The following is a 19,662-nucleotide window of genomic DNA, read 5'->3' as shown; positions in this document are numbered from 1 at the left end:
GCTGGCCAGGATCCCTACTGAGAAGGGCGAGTTTGGAGTATGGCTCCCTGATTCAGTCCAATCTTCTTATAACACTGCAGCAACTGGCATGAAAACCCTCCTTCCAGGCTGCTATGGAGAAAACACTGATTTATGCTTGTCATGTCCACAAAAAAAATTTGGACCCATCACACAGACGGGTGGCTCTCTGCTCAGAGGTAGAATGTCAACAGCTATATTAAGCGGAGGTACAAAGCATTTCCAAAGCAGCTTTTATTCTTCAGGCACTAAACCCTGAATTTTACCAGATTTAGCTGCTACCATTTCTTTTCCCCACATACTCAGGACACCTCTAAGTGACAGATGAATATTATGCCCTGGTTTTAGAAACATCCTGATTTTAACTCGTGAGCATTCCCAGAATCTCTGTATATTTCATACGTGGAAGGTGTCAGTGCCTTCATGTGCTTGCTGTGTCAACAAAGACATTTGTGGACCCATTCTAAGTGCCCTCTCCAGCAGGTACCAGAGTTCAGAGCATTTCATGAACACTGAGCCTCAAAGCACCCACGGTGAAACACCAGCACCTCCATTTCACAGCTAGACACTGAGGCTGAGATTTGCCAGTAGACAAGGATGTGTCTCACCCTGCTTCCAACTCATTTCCAAGCACCCCAGCACAGTTCTCTATGCAAAAGGAAAGCCCTGGTGAGGATACTCACAGCATCAAAGAGGAAAGTTAAAGTAGTCAGTCAATAAGAGATGCATGCACATCTACACTAAAACGCAGTAGGAAGAGCCTTCCTGATTTAGTTTCTAATGCCTCTCGATAAAGCACTTCTCAGTAAGCAGGTTCGGCAGCACCAGGCTACAGCCCTGGGACACACTTACAGCAGTAGTTCCTCCACTACAAGAGAGGGGCTAGATGGAGACAGCTGTCCAAGCATAAGAGTTCTTTATCCCATCCCAAAGCATATTGGATGCTCACAGGCTTAAATCCAGTTCCTCCACTGCTACAGGATATTTAAAGCATTTTTAACAGAAATAAAAACTACTTTTTAAAAAAGCTAACTAAAATCACAGCAAAGCTCCACATGCCCAGCAACACTCAAGCCAACACATGCACAAAATAAGACAAACAAAACACAGCATTTTCTTACTCAACTCCATAACACCTTCCTGCTTCCAGACACAGCCTTCCCTCTCTGCTTGGTAAGTTTTTAAGCCCCCCAGGCATCACCTCTGCACCTCTGTATTTGTTTCATTCCAGGGGCCAGGAGGCAGCTCAGGGAGCTTGGGGATTTTTATTTTTACCTTTAGCATCCCAAAAGGTACACAAAACCGACCTATAGCTTGCAGCCTGCCTTTTCCCAAGGAGACGGATGTTAAGTACAGCTGAAGCTATTAGAGAAGACAAACCAGGTTTCCATGGTTATGGGAGCCCGAGCTTCCTGTCTCAGGAAAAATGCAATGCACGAAGCATGGTTAGGAAGGAGAAGAAACAAGGCCAGACTCATGGGCAGTGAGCATGTAGTACAGCTCCTCAACATTTTTCATGCAGGCACCAGCAAAAAAGGCTTTTCTTGACAGCCTGGAGATCTGCAGACTTAGGCAACATCAGTGCTATATATGCATATCCTATTACATTGGGTTTTGACAGTATTTGAAGCCAAAATACAGACTGGTGGGGCTATACTTCAGATCCTGCTCACCTGTGTGATCCCCAGCAGCCCAGCCTCTACACAGGGCAGGCACCAGAGGATGAGGCATTCCTTTCCACTCAGAACCAGCTGCCAAGTGACCTGAACTGCTGGTCCCACGGGTGGGATGGAACAGATGCAGGCTGCTCTCTAGGGCACGAATGAGCTTGCACATGAAAACCCTGGGAAGGCAGAATCTGCAGGTGTGAATTTGCAAGTGTGTCCCATTATTGGAAGTTTGGGCTTGGTGCTATAAGAATACACACACACAAAGCCACAGCCCTGTCTTCCCCTCCTCCAACCAAAGCATAATGCACTTGCCTTCCCTCAGCCTGCCCTAAAAGTAGAACTGCTTACCATCAGAGGCCCACATTGCTCTGAACTGAAACACCAATGAGGCAGAGCATGCTGATACAATAGCGAAGTGCTATGACTGCAGAGTCCCATCAGATTCCAGAAGTAATGACTCTCCGGGGCACAGAACATCACAGCCTCAATCCCACTTGAAGCACAGGAATAGCAACAGACCCATGTTCATTTCCAAATTTATTAGTCCAGAGTAGGAAGAAAAAAATAGATTTGGGACTTATGAGTTCAAACCAGGGAACTGGCAGCCTGCACACTGGCTGATCACATTTCTCTATCCCCCTCCTGTTTTCCTCCCTGCAGCTATGCAGTGACTGACTGTCCTGACATCAGCTGGCTAAATCAGATCTGTACATGCTTAGCAGCAGCTATATGTGGTAATCAAACTCCTCTACACATGCGAGTCCTGTGCTGGCAGAGCCCATCTGAGCAGCAGCATCCAACTGGGGCTGAGCTCCATCCTTGCTGCCCAGGAAGGCACTGGGACCCCTGCAGCAGGGCTCACCTGTGGGTGCTGCCCACCCACTGCAGCCCATCCCATTCCCCAAAGCCACTGTCCAGGGACGTAGCACAGAGTTGCTGGTAATGAATGCTGGAGCATAGATTAATACAACACCAGATCAAAGTAAGCCAATTACTCTTCTGTAGTATCTGAGCCTGATCTACAATTAACAGATCAATTGAAATGTTATTTTTCCTTCTCCCGAGAACAGCCACCCTGTCACCAACAATAACACTTCATCCCAGCCCCTGGGACTTCCTAGCAGGGCACAGCACAAGGTTTGAAGGTAAGAAGCATCCAAGTATGAGGAGGATAGATTTCTCCTGTTTCAGAGCATCTTTGGCTGCTTTTGACCGCTCATGGATGATTGCATTTTCCAGAGAGTCATCTGTGGGAGACTAATTTATTTGGCAAATGAGAATCCGTGGGGTGCAAAAACATAAACATACATACAGTGCCAAGACAGCTATCAGAGCCACATTAAAACTTCTCTAAAGTGCTTACTTAGAGAATGGGCTTTCATAGATTCAAGATTTTATAGGATAATGATTTCATAACTTCTTTGATTGCATCCTACTGTATATTGCAGCCAACCCAGGCAGCCTCATCAAACCCACATGAAAATTACTGGAACTCAGCACCAGTCCATCAGGGCGTCTTGGGCAAGCTCCTTGCTGAGGCAGACACTTAAGGCTGTACTTAAAAATTATATTTGCCTTGGCTGTCCCAAAGCACTGCCAAGCTGTTCCCACAGCTTGATAACACCTGAGTTGGGAAGAAATCTTTGCTGACTACACAGCTAGGAATACTAAATGTCCGTGTGTCTGCCTTCTGTGATGGCCATTCCTGCTATCACCCAAAAGACTCTCAAACAGGACAGCCTACAGACTAGTGGTGAAGGTTAGGATTGCGTACCATTTCCTGAAATGACAGTGCATCAAAGACTGAAAGAAGGGAATCTCACGATTTATCAGATACCTCTCAATATATTTCTTCAATCTAATATACTAATAAAAGTGGTTCAAAACAAACAAGCCTAAGGAAACAGAGGAAGGAGTTTATTGATAACAAGCATATCTTGTTCATTGAGCTTCTGAAGAGGCCTGGCAAACCTATAAATAGATATTCGTAATGTTTCATATTCAAAAACAAGCTTCAGAATGAAGTGCAAAAGCAAGAGATCTGTAATGCTTGTGCAATGCCAACAGCCATCCAGTACTGCAGCCTCCATCTGCATAGCCCTCGCCTTTGCTGTACAGGCAACCCAGCAGCTGATGCTATTCTAGCACCTCAGAGGCAACCCAGTACACAGTATGCATCTCTGTATGGTAGCTCCCACCGGCAAGGTGTTGAGACAGACACAGAACAACATAGCAGCTACATGCAAACCACCATTTCACAGGACTCTGGACTGGGGAAGGCTGCTAAGAGTCTGAAAAGCAAGACTGCATTGGTCCTGGGATGAGGCCATACACATTCCTTGCTCTGCAGCACCAGAATCATCCTGGAGCTTACGCTGACTAATGTAGTTCACTCTGCAGCAAGTTTATCCTGGGCTTGTTTTCACATTCCAATGGAGAAAAGTCCACCATGCATACACAAAATCAAGTGCTGTCCTTTGGTTTTAAGGTAACATCATAAACAAAGCATCCAGAGCTTAGATAAATACTTCATCATCCTGCTGACCAAGCCATGGTTCACACAAAGAATATACTGAAATATTCTCATGTCCACTTTTGGTTTCTATTTTCCACAGAATTTAACTTCACCAGGTTTTTGAACTCATATAAACAGCAGCCTGTCAACTGGGTGCATCATTTTAAGACAACCAGCCAGAAGGATAGATTTACACAAGCTTAGTAAATAATTTCTTCTGAAATACATGGCTTTTTGAATAAAGTATGAGCTGTGAAGCAGGCCTTATCTTGATTCTTTTCCTCCAAATGTTGAAAAGTGCTTTCTCATTTGTTTGTTGCTTTTTGATCTTATCCAAGCAGAGATTAGGCAGTAGCTGATATTGTGAACATTAAGCAGAGATCTTTGAAAATATCCACCTTCCACCATACAGAGCAATCAGCCATGAGACACTGAAAGACTGAGAGCAAATAGCCTGAATTTCAAACAAAAGCAAAACCAAGCACCATCCAGATGCAGGTAATTGTCTGACTGGAGGAAGCCTAGGTTTTCTTAGAGATTATTAACAGACTGCTCTCCATAAGAAGCTGGAGGGCCAGCAAAGTATCTCTACAAAGTATGTGCTTATAAGTGTAGGCTAGAGATAAACACTATACAATATACCCTTTCCCATGCAAACGCTGGTGTCACTTCCACTGAGATACTTCTGCATGCCTCCTTTTCTAGTAACTGCTTGAGACTCCAGCTCCTACAACACTAAAAAACCATTAAAAAGAATACATGCGCCCCTCTAAACCACTGTGCAGCTCACACGTATTTTTCCTGGTGATGGATACTTGAGTGAATTATGCAACCATTCCTCTGGACTCCCTGATCTCCCTGCCAGTAATGTATTTTTGAAGTTGGAATTCAAAAGCTGCCTTTGAAGGCTTGGTTGTGCCTGAAAGCACAACCCCACTCTCTGCTCTACAAACAACAGCCACACTATGCTCATCACATTGCTGGTGGGAAGCACACAGCTCCTGTTGTTGGGTAAAGACAGGTGGGATGCTGGCAGCTGGGGAAGGCACACCTGCAAAACCTTGCCTTCTCTTAACTTTAGAAAAAGCTTCATTCAAGAACAGAACTGACACATCTAATAACAGTCTATATTTACACTAAATATTTACATACCCAAGTCAATAATAGGAAGCATTTAATTTCCTCAAAGCCCCAGGAGGAATAAGTGCTGGTAGTGGGCATAGACACTGTGTCAACTTACTGCTGATCCCCCTGCTACTTCTCTCTGTTAAAGGAGGGCAACCATGCCATACTCTAATCACCTGCTTATGAACCAGGTCTTTTAGAATTGTTTTCCATATTACGCAAGAAAAAGTAACCTGGATTTTCAAACAGGTAGTCTCATCAGGGTAACTGATAAGGAGTCAAATAATAGCATTCTGCTGTGTTTAACTGACCCAAAATACTTGAAAAATGTTTTTAAGTTGAGCTGCCTTCCCCTGCTAACACACTTCTTTAGAGAGAACTTGTGGCTCATGCCTCCATTCAGAGGAAAAGTCCCTGGAGAATTTCATCTTCCACACTCTCCTTGTCTTTCATTAAGCATACAGATTTCCTCATATAACACGTGAAAATGTGCTTCATGGCAAACCATTGGAATGACTTACTCCATCACTTTAGAGGGTGACCTTTACCAAGTTGCTTCTACTCTGTGCCTCATTTCTCTTTGCAATGCTGATTTCACTCCCACTTTGCAGCACCGAAACCCAGCAACACAGAGAGCCATGCAAGAATTTAGTGCTGCACATCACAAATTGCTGGAGTTTCACCAGGTAGCTGGACTTAATGGGAGGGATGAGGAGTCCAGTTGCCACCCTCAGATCCTGAAACCACATTCACTAGGAGGAAACACTGCAGTCAGTGAAAATGAAGCATTTGAAAATGTCACTTGGATGTGCTTGAGATGTTGAGCTCATTTTCAACTAACATACAAAACTCCTGCTGCTGAACTGATCCTTCTGTATCCCACAAGTTTTCCATGCCAATTTTCCTCCATGCAAAAGAAAATGTTGAGACACAAACTTTCCAATAAGAAGGGCATTCTAAAAGTCATTCAAGGCTATATCAAGACCGAAAGGCTTTGGCTTTTAATGAGCTCAATGTCCCTAATAGGCTGCCAGGACAGTTGCTGAACATACAAGATGAGCCTGGTTACTCCAAAAGCACTCCAACACCACAAGGAGCTGACAGTGCTGGTTCCTGCATGGGCACTGGGAAAAAAAAGAACATTTTCAAACAGAAATTTTGATTTCCCAGGGAAATGCCCTCTGTTGGTGAAGTGGCCATATAATTTGAACAGACAATATCAGCTATAAAGCATCATGGATACATTTAAGTACCAGCAGAATAAAATACAAATGCACAAAAGCATGAGCTGCCAACTGTGTCAGTTCCTCGGGCTTCAGCAGGAGCAGGTCATGTATCACAGCAGAAATCAAAGGCAACAAACACCAAAAAGCACCTACAGATACAGACACTTGTCTGAGAGCATTAAGCCCAAGAAAACAGTGGACATACACTTCCATATTAGTAACTCTGATTAGGAAGGGAAATGGTCCTTCCAGGCTAGCATGACACCCTCTCACTCACACTGCTATCCAGAAGCCAGCAGCATAAAGTTACCCTCACCCTTGGTTCAGTAGCGATCCTGAGAAAGGCTGGATCAAGGTTGTATATCACAAGAGCATCTCCTGCTAGTAGGCAAAGAAAGGAGACTGGGGCCAGAGCCACCGAGTCCCCTTTCATCTGGGAGACATGTAAAATATTCCTTCAAAAAGGGGTTCTAATTCAGCAGTACTTCTCACTTTGCACAGGATGAGATACCAACAGGAGCAGGGTGCCCTTGGCAGGCTCTGGTGAAATCCCACTTGCTGATCCCTCTGGAGCAGAACATCATCACCAAACCAGGTAAGCTATTACCAAAGAGACCTCAAACATTGAAGTAGCACAACTCTAAATCCTGCCTGTTCTGATCCCTCCCTTTGTAAAAAGTGTGCTAAGAACCGGGCAGCTGCAGCATACTCACACTCCTTGGTATCCACCTTGAGCAAAGAGCCATAATAGAAAGAATGGAAACAATTATACAAAGAATAATGTTCTTTGTCACTATTTCTCCATGTTGCCTTTTCTATTACTGCAAATATTTGACTTTGAAAGCCTCTTTCTGCATGAGAAGTGAGATATACTGTGCATGGAAACTTTACAGATGATTACTTCATAGCAACTACGTTCTTTTAAACTTCGTAAAATAAAGACATCATAATTTTATATAAATCTGAACCTTTTAAAATTAAGAGGCAGATTATTTGCAAGATTAATAACATTTTTGTAGCTCTATAAATATGCTCTTATATTTTAAGATACAAAATGTTTTACAGAAAAAAGATGTCTCTAATAGTGAAGGATTTAGATCCCACCAGAAAATCCATATGGAGCAGGTCCTATCAGTAGGAGCATCACTGGGATCACCTTTCAGACAGAAACTTAAGTGTCATTTTGCAGGATACAAAACATAAATGAACGAGTCTTCAATACAACTTATATGTTACACATGCTATATAAGATGCCAAGTGGGAGTGATGCACTCCAGAATTACGTCATGCAAGTGTAACTTCATTTACCATTCAAGCAATGTCCATCCATCAGATCTTGTGGTAAACCAGCTACAGTTATAGAATCCCAGTTTTTTACCATCCCAATGAATGAGATTGTAAAGCAGGTCTTTGAGCTGACAGTACAGGAGAAAAAAAAAGCAAAATGCAAGCATAGGCTGACCTCTGGATATCATGAGCTGCCACCTCCCTAAGGCCCTATCTGGTAGGAACAGGACCATTCACACTCCTAGATCATGCTGTACTGCCTCAGCTATCTTTGCATCATTCAGAACCAGACAGGGATCAAAGCTGGTTTCAATGCAGTATGGAAACTCAGATGTAGGATTTAATCTTGGAGTCCTGCTGCTGTACATCTTTCGTCCCCTACCACTACCAAGTCCTCCTTCCAAAGTTCCCTTAAGCAATAAGGCCAACAACACACAAAGACCCAGCAACTGGACCCAGCAACTCCCAAGCAGCACACAGTATCCAGGCAAGGTCTCAGATCAGAAGGGCAGGACACTTGGCTTCTCAACACAAAGTCATATACAAGGCAAAAATGACCTGCCTCAGTTCTAGAAGTGTGCACACTAGCAACCCATTCAAATTAGAGTCATAGCAATATGCATTTCCCATGCACAGAAACTCCTATTATACACAGGATGGTGGACATCCTCCTGCTGCGGAGTGTTGACACAAGGGGCCAGACCCAGGTGATTTACAAGCTAGTGCCTTGGACTTGGTACAACCATACAAGTCTGGCTCTCCATGCCCTCATTTGTTTTTGCCAGCAGGAGCTGAGAGCCAAGGGGGTTCTCAGCAAGAGGAACAGAAACTGAATTATTGCTTCATGTAGTTGCAAGCAGCCCCTCCAGGAACACAGTAGGCTGTCCAGTATGACTCCCAGAAAAAACAACTATCCAATGCCAGATCCATCCAGGTTTTATAGAAAAGCATGGACAGTAAACTCCCTTCTCGCTATTTCTGGATTGCTCTATCATCATCTGGGGTCATGATTGGAGACAATCATTGCTTTTCCTCTGAGAGATGCACGAGCTTTTCAGTTCATTAGACTCAGAGCATTCAGCAGCCACTGGCCAATAGCCACCTGAGTCACTATTTCTGATATCCTTCAGCATCTCTATTTTATCTATATACGCACACACCCCCTGTTCATAGATACTGATGCCAACCGGGGCTATTCCAAGACATAGATCAAAAGGTATATGGTTCACAAATCAAGAAAATGCCATCCATTTTCAATAAAGTCATACTTTACTAATTCTAGTGCTATACTTTTTCAGTAAAGCTACAAGATGACGCATCCAGGTGAGGCCAGATCAGTCATTTCCCTGGAGCCAAACACTTTTATTTGAACCAAGAAGCACTGACAAAGTGACTGCAAATATTTGTTTTGAACCATCCTAGGAAATTCCATGGAAAAAAATAGATTTGTGTATTTTAAATAAAGCATTGCTTTTTGTCCAGTTTAAAATAGGCTTTGACTTTAAATTCTAGAGAACTTCCAAATACATTCTATTAGGGCACATTATTCAGAACTGAAAGACACTGTTTTGAAAGGAAAAATACAGAGGATTTCGTGTGCCTCTCCTTTCCTAGCAAACAACACTACTTACTTTCACAAAGGTGGTTTAAATAGACAGCTGGAAACAACTATTTCTCCCAACAGCTTAACACCTATACTTAACCAAAAGAAGAGCTTCAAGCTTGATTATGGAAATAGCACAACTAAAGAATAATGATAAGTCTTTACGATCCATATGTACATCCACCTGGAAAAGAAGGCATTAAATACACAATGCCTGTGAGATCAGCAGGAGCTCATTGCTGTGGTACATCCTAACCAAAAGAGCGTACGGCAAAGACATTCAGCTGAAGAACAGTAGCTCTGTTTTTAATACCCCAGGATTCAGACTTCCACAGGGCCCAAGGCAGGACACACCAGTAATTGCAGACTGCAATTTCCACAGGCTGGAAAACCTGATACTTGAGGTAGTTCCTCTGGTCCTTCTCTAAGCCAACAGATGACCACAATCACTTTCAAGGAAAGATGGAAAGCTGCAATAAAGACGTGCTGTGTCAGGTTTGGGTGGCTGCATTGCTTTGCAGCTTCTGCATAACAAAGATGGCTTCAAGAAAAGCAGTAGAGTTGCTTCAGCCTTATGAGATTACTGGGTATAAAATCCACATCTACACGAGCATAAACTCACTTCAGTGGTGGTGACACCAACCTTAACACCACTAAGATTCAGCAAGACTCCTTTAGACTCGCTGCTCTTGAAAACCTTTAAAGAAGGAACAGACCACACACACATGGTTAGCACAGACCACTTCCAGCACACTGCTTGCACTAGATGCTGTTCCCTATTTCACAAAGAGTGGAACACGAGGCCAAATTCTGCACCCAGTTCTGCTGTGACCATCCTTAGCACATACCACAGGAAGGACAATTTTATCAAAACCAGGGTGGTTTTTTTTTTTTTTTAACTATAAATAACAATTAAGAATTTAAACATTCCGTTCTCTGCCCCTGTGTACTTCCCACGGCCTCACACTTGCATTGCTTCAGCACATCAGGCTACTCCTCTCTATTTCTGGGAACTTTCTAACAAAAGTGGGTGGAAAAACTCAATTCTAGGTGATTTTCTGAGTGAGCCCCACTATTCCTGGATATTGCATTTTATTCTGAGGGAAATGCACAATGAATACAGTTTAGGTAGGAAAGCCTCATGTTACTGAGAGATCAATCCCACTATTAAAATTAGCAGATAATTCCAGATACCTGGTGCTATGTGCAGTAGGAATGGAAAACGTGTCTCAGCACACAGCGACCTGTCACAACTGTACTTCATGGAAATGACCGAGATGAGGTGAACATTCTAATTTTTGAAAGCATTACTGCTTCTTCAGTAGTTGATAATTAAGGACTAAAGGCAATTAAATAGATCTTCTACCATATAATCACACAGTATCGTCTCCATTGTCTTTCCAGCTAGGTGAGGCATCAGAGATCTGGCCTTTGCCCAGCAACCAAACTACGCATTTGCTTCCACAAGTGCGAACTCAGAAGAGCTTCACATGGACTTATTTAAATCTTGACTGGAAGAAGAGACTCAAGACAGTAATATTTAAAACTTCTCCACTGATTTCTCCGTCAATTCTCATACTGCAACAAAATGGCTACAATTTACAGCATGTAATGTGCCCCCTGGGAGACACTGATACAAATAGAAAGTTTAAAATTAACAGCTGACTGTCAATGCAATTATTTCAGCAGGTATGGCATTCGTTAATAGGCAATGTCAGAACATCAGGTGTGCTGGGCAGCAATACAGGGAAATACAAACTCAAGGCTAAAAGATACCTGAAAAGCTCAGCTTCAGTCTTTAAGGAGATCAAAACTACACTGAAGGTGTTACAAAAGCAGCTTGTGCTGAGGATGCCTATTCTACTGTCAAGCCAGTTACGCCTCAATGGCTCATTAGTATCTGATTATGCAAGCCAAGCCTTCCTTCATGTAAATGTCCTTCCCCCTGCCCTCCTGTCATACCCCTGAAGTTGGATTCTGCTCATTTTGTTGGTATCACTGCTGTTTTCATCTGTTTGGATCTACTGAAGTTTTCAAGAGTGAATTTGGGATTACTCTGAAGCAACAATGAAATTGATACTTTCACACTGTAGCAAGAAGTCTGCGCGAGGATTCTCAGTCACAAGTTCGTACCACCCGTCTTTCTCCTAGGCAAAGTTTCTGAAAACTACACTGAGTCTCAAAGTGAAATTATCTAGGACAAAATTGAACAATTCTGTCCATTTGCAATAGTTGGTGCATTGTGTTTCCGACATCCTAAAGCCATTGCTACAAGCTATTGCTAACTGATGGTCAGGCAAGTTTTATACCCAGTACAGCTCTCTCCCAAAATACACATTCAGAACTGAGTATCAGTTAAGGATGAAGCTCTGAGGGCTGGCCATCAAGGCAGGAGTTTATTCTATACTGTTGAATTTCATACTGCATAGCTACATATTTTCCCCTCACACTGCATAGATTGCAGCTAAATCCCCACCACAGAGGCTGGACCCAGATCTTCAGTGACCCAAGTAATAGTAAACACTCAGCTATGGGAATGGAGTACAGACCAGTATATGAATGGATGATGAACTCTGAATCAGATTTAGGGCTCAAGCTCCTCAGTAGGATTGTGTTGGAGACCAACATAAGCTTAAAGAGACTTTAAGGACCCCCAGTCCAACATTTGCTCAAGAAAGGACCATCACAACACCTGAGGGTGTCCATCCTGCCAATAGCCCTTGGCTTGCTGGACTCAGAGAAAATGAGAATCAGTGATGGTACTTTACACTGGAGCAAGCATGGCAGATGTGCTTCATTCGTGTCAGCCTCTATACAGATAGCATTAAATTCAAGGAAAGTGTTTTTGCATTAATAATACATTCTCAGTGACTGAAAAGCAAGGAGACTTTCCCTCATTATGCCAATAAAACATTCAGTACTTCTGATTTCTCTTCATAAATCCTCCAAGCAGCCATGTTCAGTAAACTACCCTTTATCCATTGATGACTGATAGCAAATAAGGTCTATCTTAACCAGGTTTCAGAGAAGTGAAACAAAAAGAAGCACAGCTTAATTAAGAAAAACCATTCCCCATATTAGAAGTGCCATTCCTTACTTTCCTTCCTTGTTTTGCACGTGCTATTACAAACACTGAATAAAACACTTTACTTCTGAAAGCAGACATCCTGATACATCCACAAGACACCACAATATTACTCCCAGGTCTCTGTGCTATTGAGTGAACAGTCATCAGCTGAAGCCACAAGATTTCTACTGAAACATGACGACACCATAAGTAGTTTAATTCAATCTGAAGAAAAAAGCCAAAGCTTTCAGTGTGTATCCCACATAAATATCAAATCATAAGGTTCAACCAAACCTGAGACCTGGGATAAGAAACATAATGAATTAGTATCATGATTTGTACTATTACTGAATATAAAAAACACTTAGAGATAGCAAGGATATAGGAGCTATGAATAAGGATACGTCCTTGTATCACTGACAGGAAAATAGTAAACTCTTTTAGTATCATTTTAGTGTAACGGTATTATTAAAATCTTTATACTTTGAGTGAAAGCATTAATTATTTCACCCACCAGGAATATTTTTCATTGTCAAACTGTCTTTTGCCATGCTAATAAACACCAAGCTTTGCATGTAAAAATTAATCATGTTATCTCATTCACAGGTCAAATGACAGACTAAAATATTTTCTGCAATTCTCCCTAAATAACTAGCTTTTGCATATCAAGTTTTATGGCGTATTAGAAATGAATGCAATTCAAACAGGATTTGAATAGCTGAGTAGATAGAGAGGGAAAGATAAGAGCAGATAAGAAAAATCTTGTGGTAAGCTAAGCCTTCTGAAATGCTGCTTCAAAAAAAAAAAAAGCAACAAGATTCTTATTTTATTTTTTATTTCAGGACCCCAAATGAACTCAGGATGAAACAGCTGCATGCAGGTCATTACTCAGAGTATGCACAGGTCAGGCTCCCAGCCACTGTGCATAAGAGGTACATCAAAACAACTTCCTGCACTAAAAATAAAGTCACTTTCAAGTACTCCAGCATTTCACTCAGGCTAAATGCGACTTCCACAGCTCCCAGGTAACTCAGGGAAGCGAGGTGGAGGAATCTGTCCGCTTCTTAGGTATTTAAATAACAGCCAGATGACTGAGACCTTCCCTTTTTTGTAACATGTAGGCCTCCCTATTGCTAGGGCCCCCTTTCCACTTTGTTTTAATAACACAGTGCATTGTAGGAATGAGAGACCAGGAACATGGATACTCCTCACTATGATCCACCTCTTGGCTACCACAACCACTTCCCCCAGCATCAGAGCATCTCTGGCCATCTGCTCATCCAGAAGGTGCAGGTGCCTACCCACAGCATTGCAGCAGCTCCCAGGGGATGGCTGAAGCACTACAAACTCAGTTATCAGCAGTTCTAGGTGGTGGCACACAGCCAAGGCTTGCCCACTAGAGCCAGCCTCACACAGCAGTCTGAGTTCTCGCCATCTTTGAGCCCCCCAGGACACAGCTATATTTGTGTTGCATTTAATAGGATTTCTAATGCCTGTAAAAGGAACAGGCATTTCACTTGCTCTCTAGAATGAATTAGAGAGTGCATACAGTCCGGGCTTAGTGTCTTACACTCCTCCTATATCTGTCAGTGGGGACGTAGTCTGAGGCACAGGAACAAAACCATCACAGCACCCTGCTCCAGCTAAGGTGGAAGCCCAGCCTTAGAGATACAAGCACCATTCTCCAAGTGTGGACGTTAATAACCAAAGCACTCTCCCCCCATACACAAAGCTGGTACCCTGTAAGGAAATTGGCAGCCTGGGGCAACAGGGTGGATAGGAAAAAAAATAAAAAATCAGGCCACTTATTTACATCCTTATATACATTTCCCTGTGTCAAACTTCAAGCAGCCAGTTTGAGAAACACTGGCTCCAGTAGCACATCCTGCATCACACAGCACATCTACAGAAGGCTTAGGGTGCACAGCTACCTTCCCAATGGAAAACACTGCATGTAGAAACTTCCAAACATCTCGTTGGAGGTTCAAACACTCCCCACGGAAGGATCAGCTTTGTAACAAAAATGACTGTACCACTGCTTGGCTTCCATTGCACAGAAGAAACCAAGGCAACGTGTACAACTTGCTCCTTACCAAAGTAACCCACATTACTTCACAACACAGATGTTTGTAAATAGGCAGTAAATGCAGCAGGCTCCTCCCAGCAATAAGGATACCTTAGGTTAATGCATGATGAGGCACATTTTGACGTGAGCATCCCAAATAGCTTTAGGCCATAAGCTGTTGCTGGGCTCACTAAGATCTTTTCTTTGATTACAGAAGAAAGCCACAAAGGTGGGAAGTAAGCACAGAGATCCTAGAACTGCCTGTTCTCACTTGTCACCCCTTTTCCTGTGTCCACAAGGCCCTTTTACAATCCTAACATTCACCAGCTCTTGGTGAGTTTTGATCACAAGTTCTTCAAGGTGACAACTCTGTCCTTTGCGGACATCGCATCGCAAACAGAGAGCTGTGCAGAGAGCTGGTCCACGGTGCTGGGTCTATGCAAGGAGGCTTCAGAGCAGCTCCAGACTGAGCAAACCATGCTGCCCCCCCCATCCATATCCCAAAACAGCAGGATGCCAAGGCCTCAGAGCTGTTGGCCGGTCCCAGTAAGGACAGTTCTATGCCCTAGGGTAAACTAGATTTTACTGCTGTTTTACAGACCTTCACCTAAAAGCCTGAACACTGCATGTCTATGAACCACAGCCCCCAATGGCTCATCTGCAGAAGCATAAAGCCTGCTCACAGTCTTTGCAACGGGAAAGAGAACATGACTCAGATAGCACTATCTGCCTGGGACAGTCACTCTGCAGAAATGCCTTTGCAGAGTCCTCAAGCCCTGCTGTTCTGGGACTCTTCAGCAGAAAAACTCCAAGGCCAGACCCCATCATCTCCTACCACCCAGCCTCTTGTAAGGAGGCTGCTCTTTCAAGGGAAGACTCAGTGCACTGAGGATGTCTCTCCAACACAACAGGGCAGGAATAAGGCTCCGAGGACTGAGCATCAAGATGCCAGTGGGGCAGAGAGCAAACTTGCTTTAGCACTGCTATCCCAGCAGACTACCTACATGCTGATGAGAACAAGCCCTTCTATAATTCCCAACAATCAGGACACATCCAGTGCTGTCAGCAAGCTGTCCTGCACAAGCTCTCCAGGGTTCATCATGATCTCCACAGGAGAAGAGAGCACCAAAAGCCAACAAAAAGCCAACAACTAGGTCCTGGCCAAAAATGAGCAGCATGCCCCTGCTCCACATGCAGCACAGAGATAAAGTTCCCACTCCTCACTTCTAACAAGGAAAAAGAAATGTACCCACTCTCCCTCACAGCAAGAAGGGGATTTCCCTATGATCTTATGGCAAGAGAAAGGGCTGTAGGACTTTAGGATGCAGGGAGGGCTCCCTGCAGCACAGCAAGCCTGCAGTTCCTCTTCACTCAGTCCAGGGCCAGGGATGCGCTCTGTACTGTGCAGCCTGACTCGTGCCTGGCTGATTTTTGCTCCAGCCTCAGAGTCTAAACAGCACTCTGTGACGTTCCCTTCCCTGCTACGCATCTTTCTGACTGAAAGGAGAATCTGGCAAATGCCCAAGTATTCTTTAACCTCCACATTAACTATTGTTAGCTTTGGCAAAGCCCAGCTCCTGGGATGCCTGGAGTGGTATCACTTACTGCTGCAGCCTACAGGAACTGCTGTAGTGCGAGATTCAGAGAACAGGGATCAGGTAGCAGATGCAAAAAGCACAGCCCTCACCCACAGCATCCTCCCTCCCACCATCACCTAACAGGCTTCAGAAACAGCAACAACTTTTAAGTGTTGCAAAATGCAACTGCAAAATGCTCAGAGTGAATATATGCAGAACCAAACAAGTTAAAGCAGCTGGAAGTCAGAACAAGCCAAGTGTTACTCTCAGGCCACTATGATGTGTTGGTAGCATTGCAGATTCATAGAGAACTGCAGTTATTGTTTATTTATTTTTTATTTTTTTTTTTTTGAGACAGTAGCAAGTGAGAGATGTTCATCTCTGGGTTTGGCTGTTAGAAAGGCACAGCCCACACCATCATCTCCTCTTCAATCCACATCAGGATGCCCTTCCTGCCTGCAACACTACAACAGTCCTAGCAACAGTAAGCCCTCAGTCCTGTACCCCATCACACAAAACCCAGAGGTATCCACCTCCCTTTGCTCCCATGAAATGGTCCAATATCAGTACACTCAGTTCTGGCTGCTCTGAACAGCTCCAGAGATGAGCTGAAGCCCTCTTCTCACAGAGGCCTGCAGGCCTTGCAGAACGTTGGCACCAAACCTGCTCAGACAGTCAAGCTGTCCTGGGAAGGCAAATCGTAGGCAGGAACAGCCACAGCAGTCACCAAGCACAGATGAATTCAAGGACCAGAAGGTAGGTTTGCTTAAATAGACATCATGTTTCTTAATATAGCACACACTCTTCCCCAGTATCTGCACAGAGCTGAATTTGAAACATTCCAGGATTTGCAGTGAGGAGGACCTGTAGGTTGGAAGAGGGGCTACAGGAGGAAGCCTTTAAAACCCAAGGGATGACTTCAGAGAATCACCTTAATCAGGGACTACAGAAGCAGCAGCCTGCCACCAAAAGACTTGTGATGCAGAGGCCTGCTTAATAATGAAAACAAAATGTAAACAGTCTCCTACTACAGCAATGCAGTTGCAAGTCCATCAAGGTTCAGTCACAGAAGCTGAAGATGTGCAGGTATAGGGTTGGCTCAGACCTTCCCTCTAGGGAGACATCCTGCATTGTGCCTCACCACACAAGTGCACGAAATCAGTCTGTTGGATCTGTGCACCATAGGCCCTCACACGCTACTTCAACATTAAGGGAGTTTCAAGAATTGTGCCATTGCAATTAGACCTCCATCATGAGCAGACCGTCTGCTTGCTCATTTTCTCCCAATGAAATGCTAGTTGCTTGTCTATTCCCTTTAAGGTCATGCCTACTTTGTACCTGCCTCATACAGGCTTGAATTCTGCTGGGTTTGCTCTGAAAAAGTCGTCTTTTTTTCCTGCCTGGGCAGATAAAAACCAGAGAGTATTTATTCCCCATCTCTACTCCGACAAGGAGAATGTCTACTAAGAGCAACCCGCTGAGAAATTTTGCAAAAAACAACGTAGTGAGACAACCCCAGGAGTTATCCTATCAATGACCCTGCCACCAAAGCTGACAGCCCAGGAACAGAGTACTGAAGATCTCATCTTGCAACTAATAAACACGAGCACCAGCAGCCCAAAAGGCTGCCTGCTCAGCTGCTCAATCCTAACTCAGTCAACAACTGCATCATAACGGATCTGTTTGCACAAGACAGGAATCGAGTGACCCTCTCTCCCAGGTGCTGCTTTTGCCCCCAGCTTTTTATTGCAGATGTCACCTTTCTGCCTCCTGCTCACCTCCTCTAGCGACACAAGCTCCATCAGAAGTTCCACAGAGCCTTTCACCTGCTCACTTAGTACATGACAAGGCATCATGTGTTATTCTGAAGTCACGGTCTACTTGCTTTGCATCAAGGCACATACCAGTAGGTCATGCCAAAAGCTAAAGGTGTCCTCTCTCAGGTTAACTGTGAAAACAGACTTCATTTCTCTTTTTCCTGACTGCCGACAAACACAACTGCCACGAGCTTTTGATTGAAATCAAGCTTTTGCACATTTGTTTATTATTATTTTAGATGTACTTACCTGCCCTCAAGCCCTACTAGTTCTATTGATCATTGCCCACAAGAAACCGTGTTTTATAGGGCATGCTGCCTCCATATGATTGAAATAGCTTCCTTCCTTAATCAGCATATAATCAGATATTCCCACACAGGAGAACTATAGCTCTGATTGACAAGATAGTTACAAAAATAAACCTGAGGTTTAAATATAGCTTGCCCAGCTCCCTAGAAGGTATGTCCTATTGTGTTATACAAGTCTACTGTCATTTTCCTTGAATTAATATAGTCTATGTTCTCCCATTGCCTCAATATATATCAGTTAAAGAGCTACCAGCTTGGAGTTACACAGGAGGGCTGGCACCTGGGGTCAGGTGGGAATGGCAGCTAGCCTTCTCACTGCATGGACTGACTTACCATCCATATTTCATTGGCAATTAACATTTACAGATTCTAAGTTCACGTACCAGTTGAATGCTTGATGTCTGATGCAATTGTAGAGGTAGGTAAACAGATGCACAGGACTACATAGCTACGTATGGAAATACACATATTCTTTTGATTAGGAGTATGTATCTGGATTAGATACATGTCTGTGGATAAGCACAAAGCCAGGCAGGCGATATTTAATGAACCCCTCCTCCTGAGGTAGACAGTTCAATAGCACAATACTCATCACATTCCTTCCAATTTATCAGGATGTTCTGATGTGTTAAATATGCAGCGTAATGAGGGCAGAGCTCTATAGCCTCGCTCTTCTCATTTCAGGAAAAAAAAAAAAGAGGTGTTTTTGAAAACCATTCTAATTATGAAATGCTCTTCATCTCTTCAAAACCTCCCCATTGCCGACTGGCTACAAAACACGGGACAGACCTCATATTTATTATGCAAATCCTTGGCATTAAGAAAACAGATCACCAACTGACATCTGTCTCCACCGAAAGGAAAACAAATAATTGAAAATAAAGGGAGAGAAGCCCTCACCCGCACGCCGCAAGCCGCCCGCGGAGGGACGCGCCGAGCCCCTGCTGCAATGCTCCCAGCCCCGTGCCGCGCACCGAGCCCGGCCACTGCGGTGCCGCCGCCTCCCCCTCCCCGCACCGCGACCCACCTTTGCCTTCCATCGCGGAGCCTTGCGAGCGCCGGGAAGTTGCGGGGAAGTTGCCGGAAGACGCGTCCCTCCTCACTCAGCCCGAAGCCCCGAGCCGGCCGCCGCTGCCTGCTCCGCGTCGGGGACGGCGCCGTCACAGCCTGGGAGCTGCAAGCAACCACCGGGGGAAGGGAGAGGGGGAAGGCGGGGTGAGGCGCGGAGCCGCCGCCGGGGCAGCGGGGGCCGCGGGGAGCCGCGTCGTTACCTGGGCGGGAGCTGTCCCTGGCCGAGCGGTGCTGCTGCGGGGGCGAGTGGCTCGGCGGCCCGCCGCGCTGCCTGGCGCCGCCCGCATGCGCGCCCCGCCCGCGCCCCGCCTCC

General features: G+C 44.4%; 1 protein-coding gene across 1 annotated transcript in view; it reads right to left on the bottom strand.

Annotated features, from left to right (window-relative positions):
* FGF12 (fibroblast growth factor 12) overlaps positions 1–19,662 on the bottom strand; it is a 186,801-nt gene extending 167,139 nt beyond the window's left edge. The window contains exons 1-2 of the mRNA XM_031603404.2: positions 19,550–19,662; positions 19,306–19,452 (exon numbers count right to left, since the gene is read on the bottom strand). Coding sequence (XP_031459264.1) covers positions 19,306–19,318 — 13 coding nt within the window. The 5' untranslated portion in view covers positions 19,319–19,452; positions 19,550–19,662. The remainder of the gene's footprint in view (positions 1–19,305; positions 19,453–19,549) is intronic.

The sequence above is a fragment of the Phasianus colchicus genome, chromosome 10, assembly GCF_987193195.1.
Source record: "Phasianus colchicus chromosome 10, bPhaCol1.hap1.1, whole genome shotgun sequence".
Classification (NCBI taxonomy): domain Eukaryota; kingdom Metazoa; phylum Chordata; class Aves; order Galliformes; family Phasianidae; genus Phasianus; species Phasianus colchicus.
This window is presented reverse-complemented; position numbering and strand designations above follow the sequence as displayed.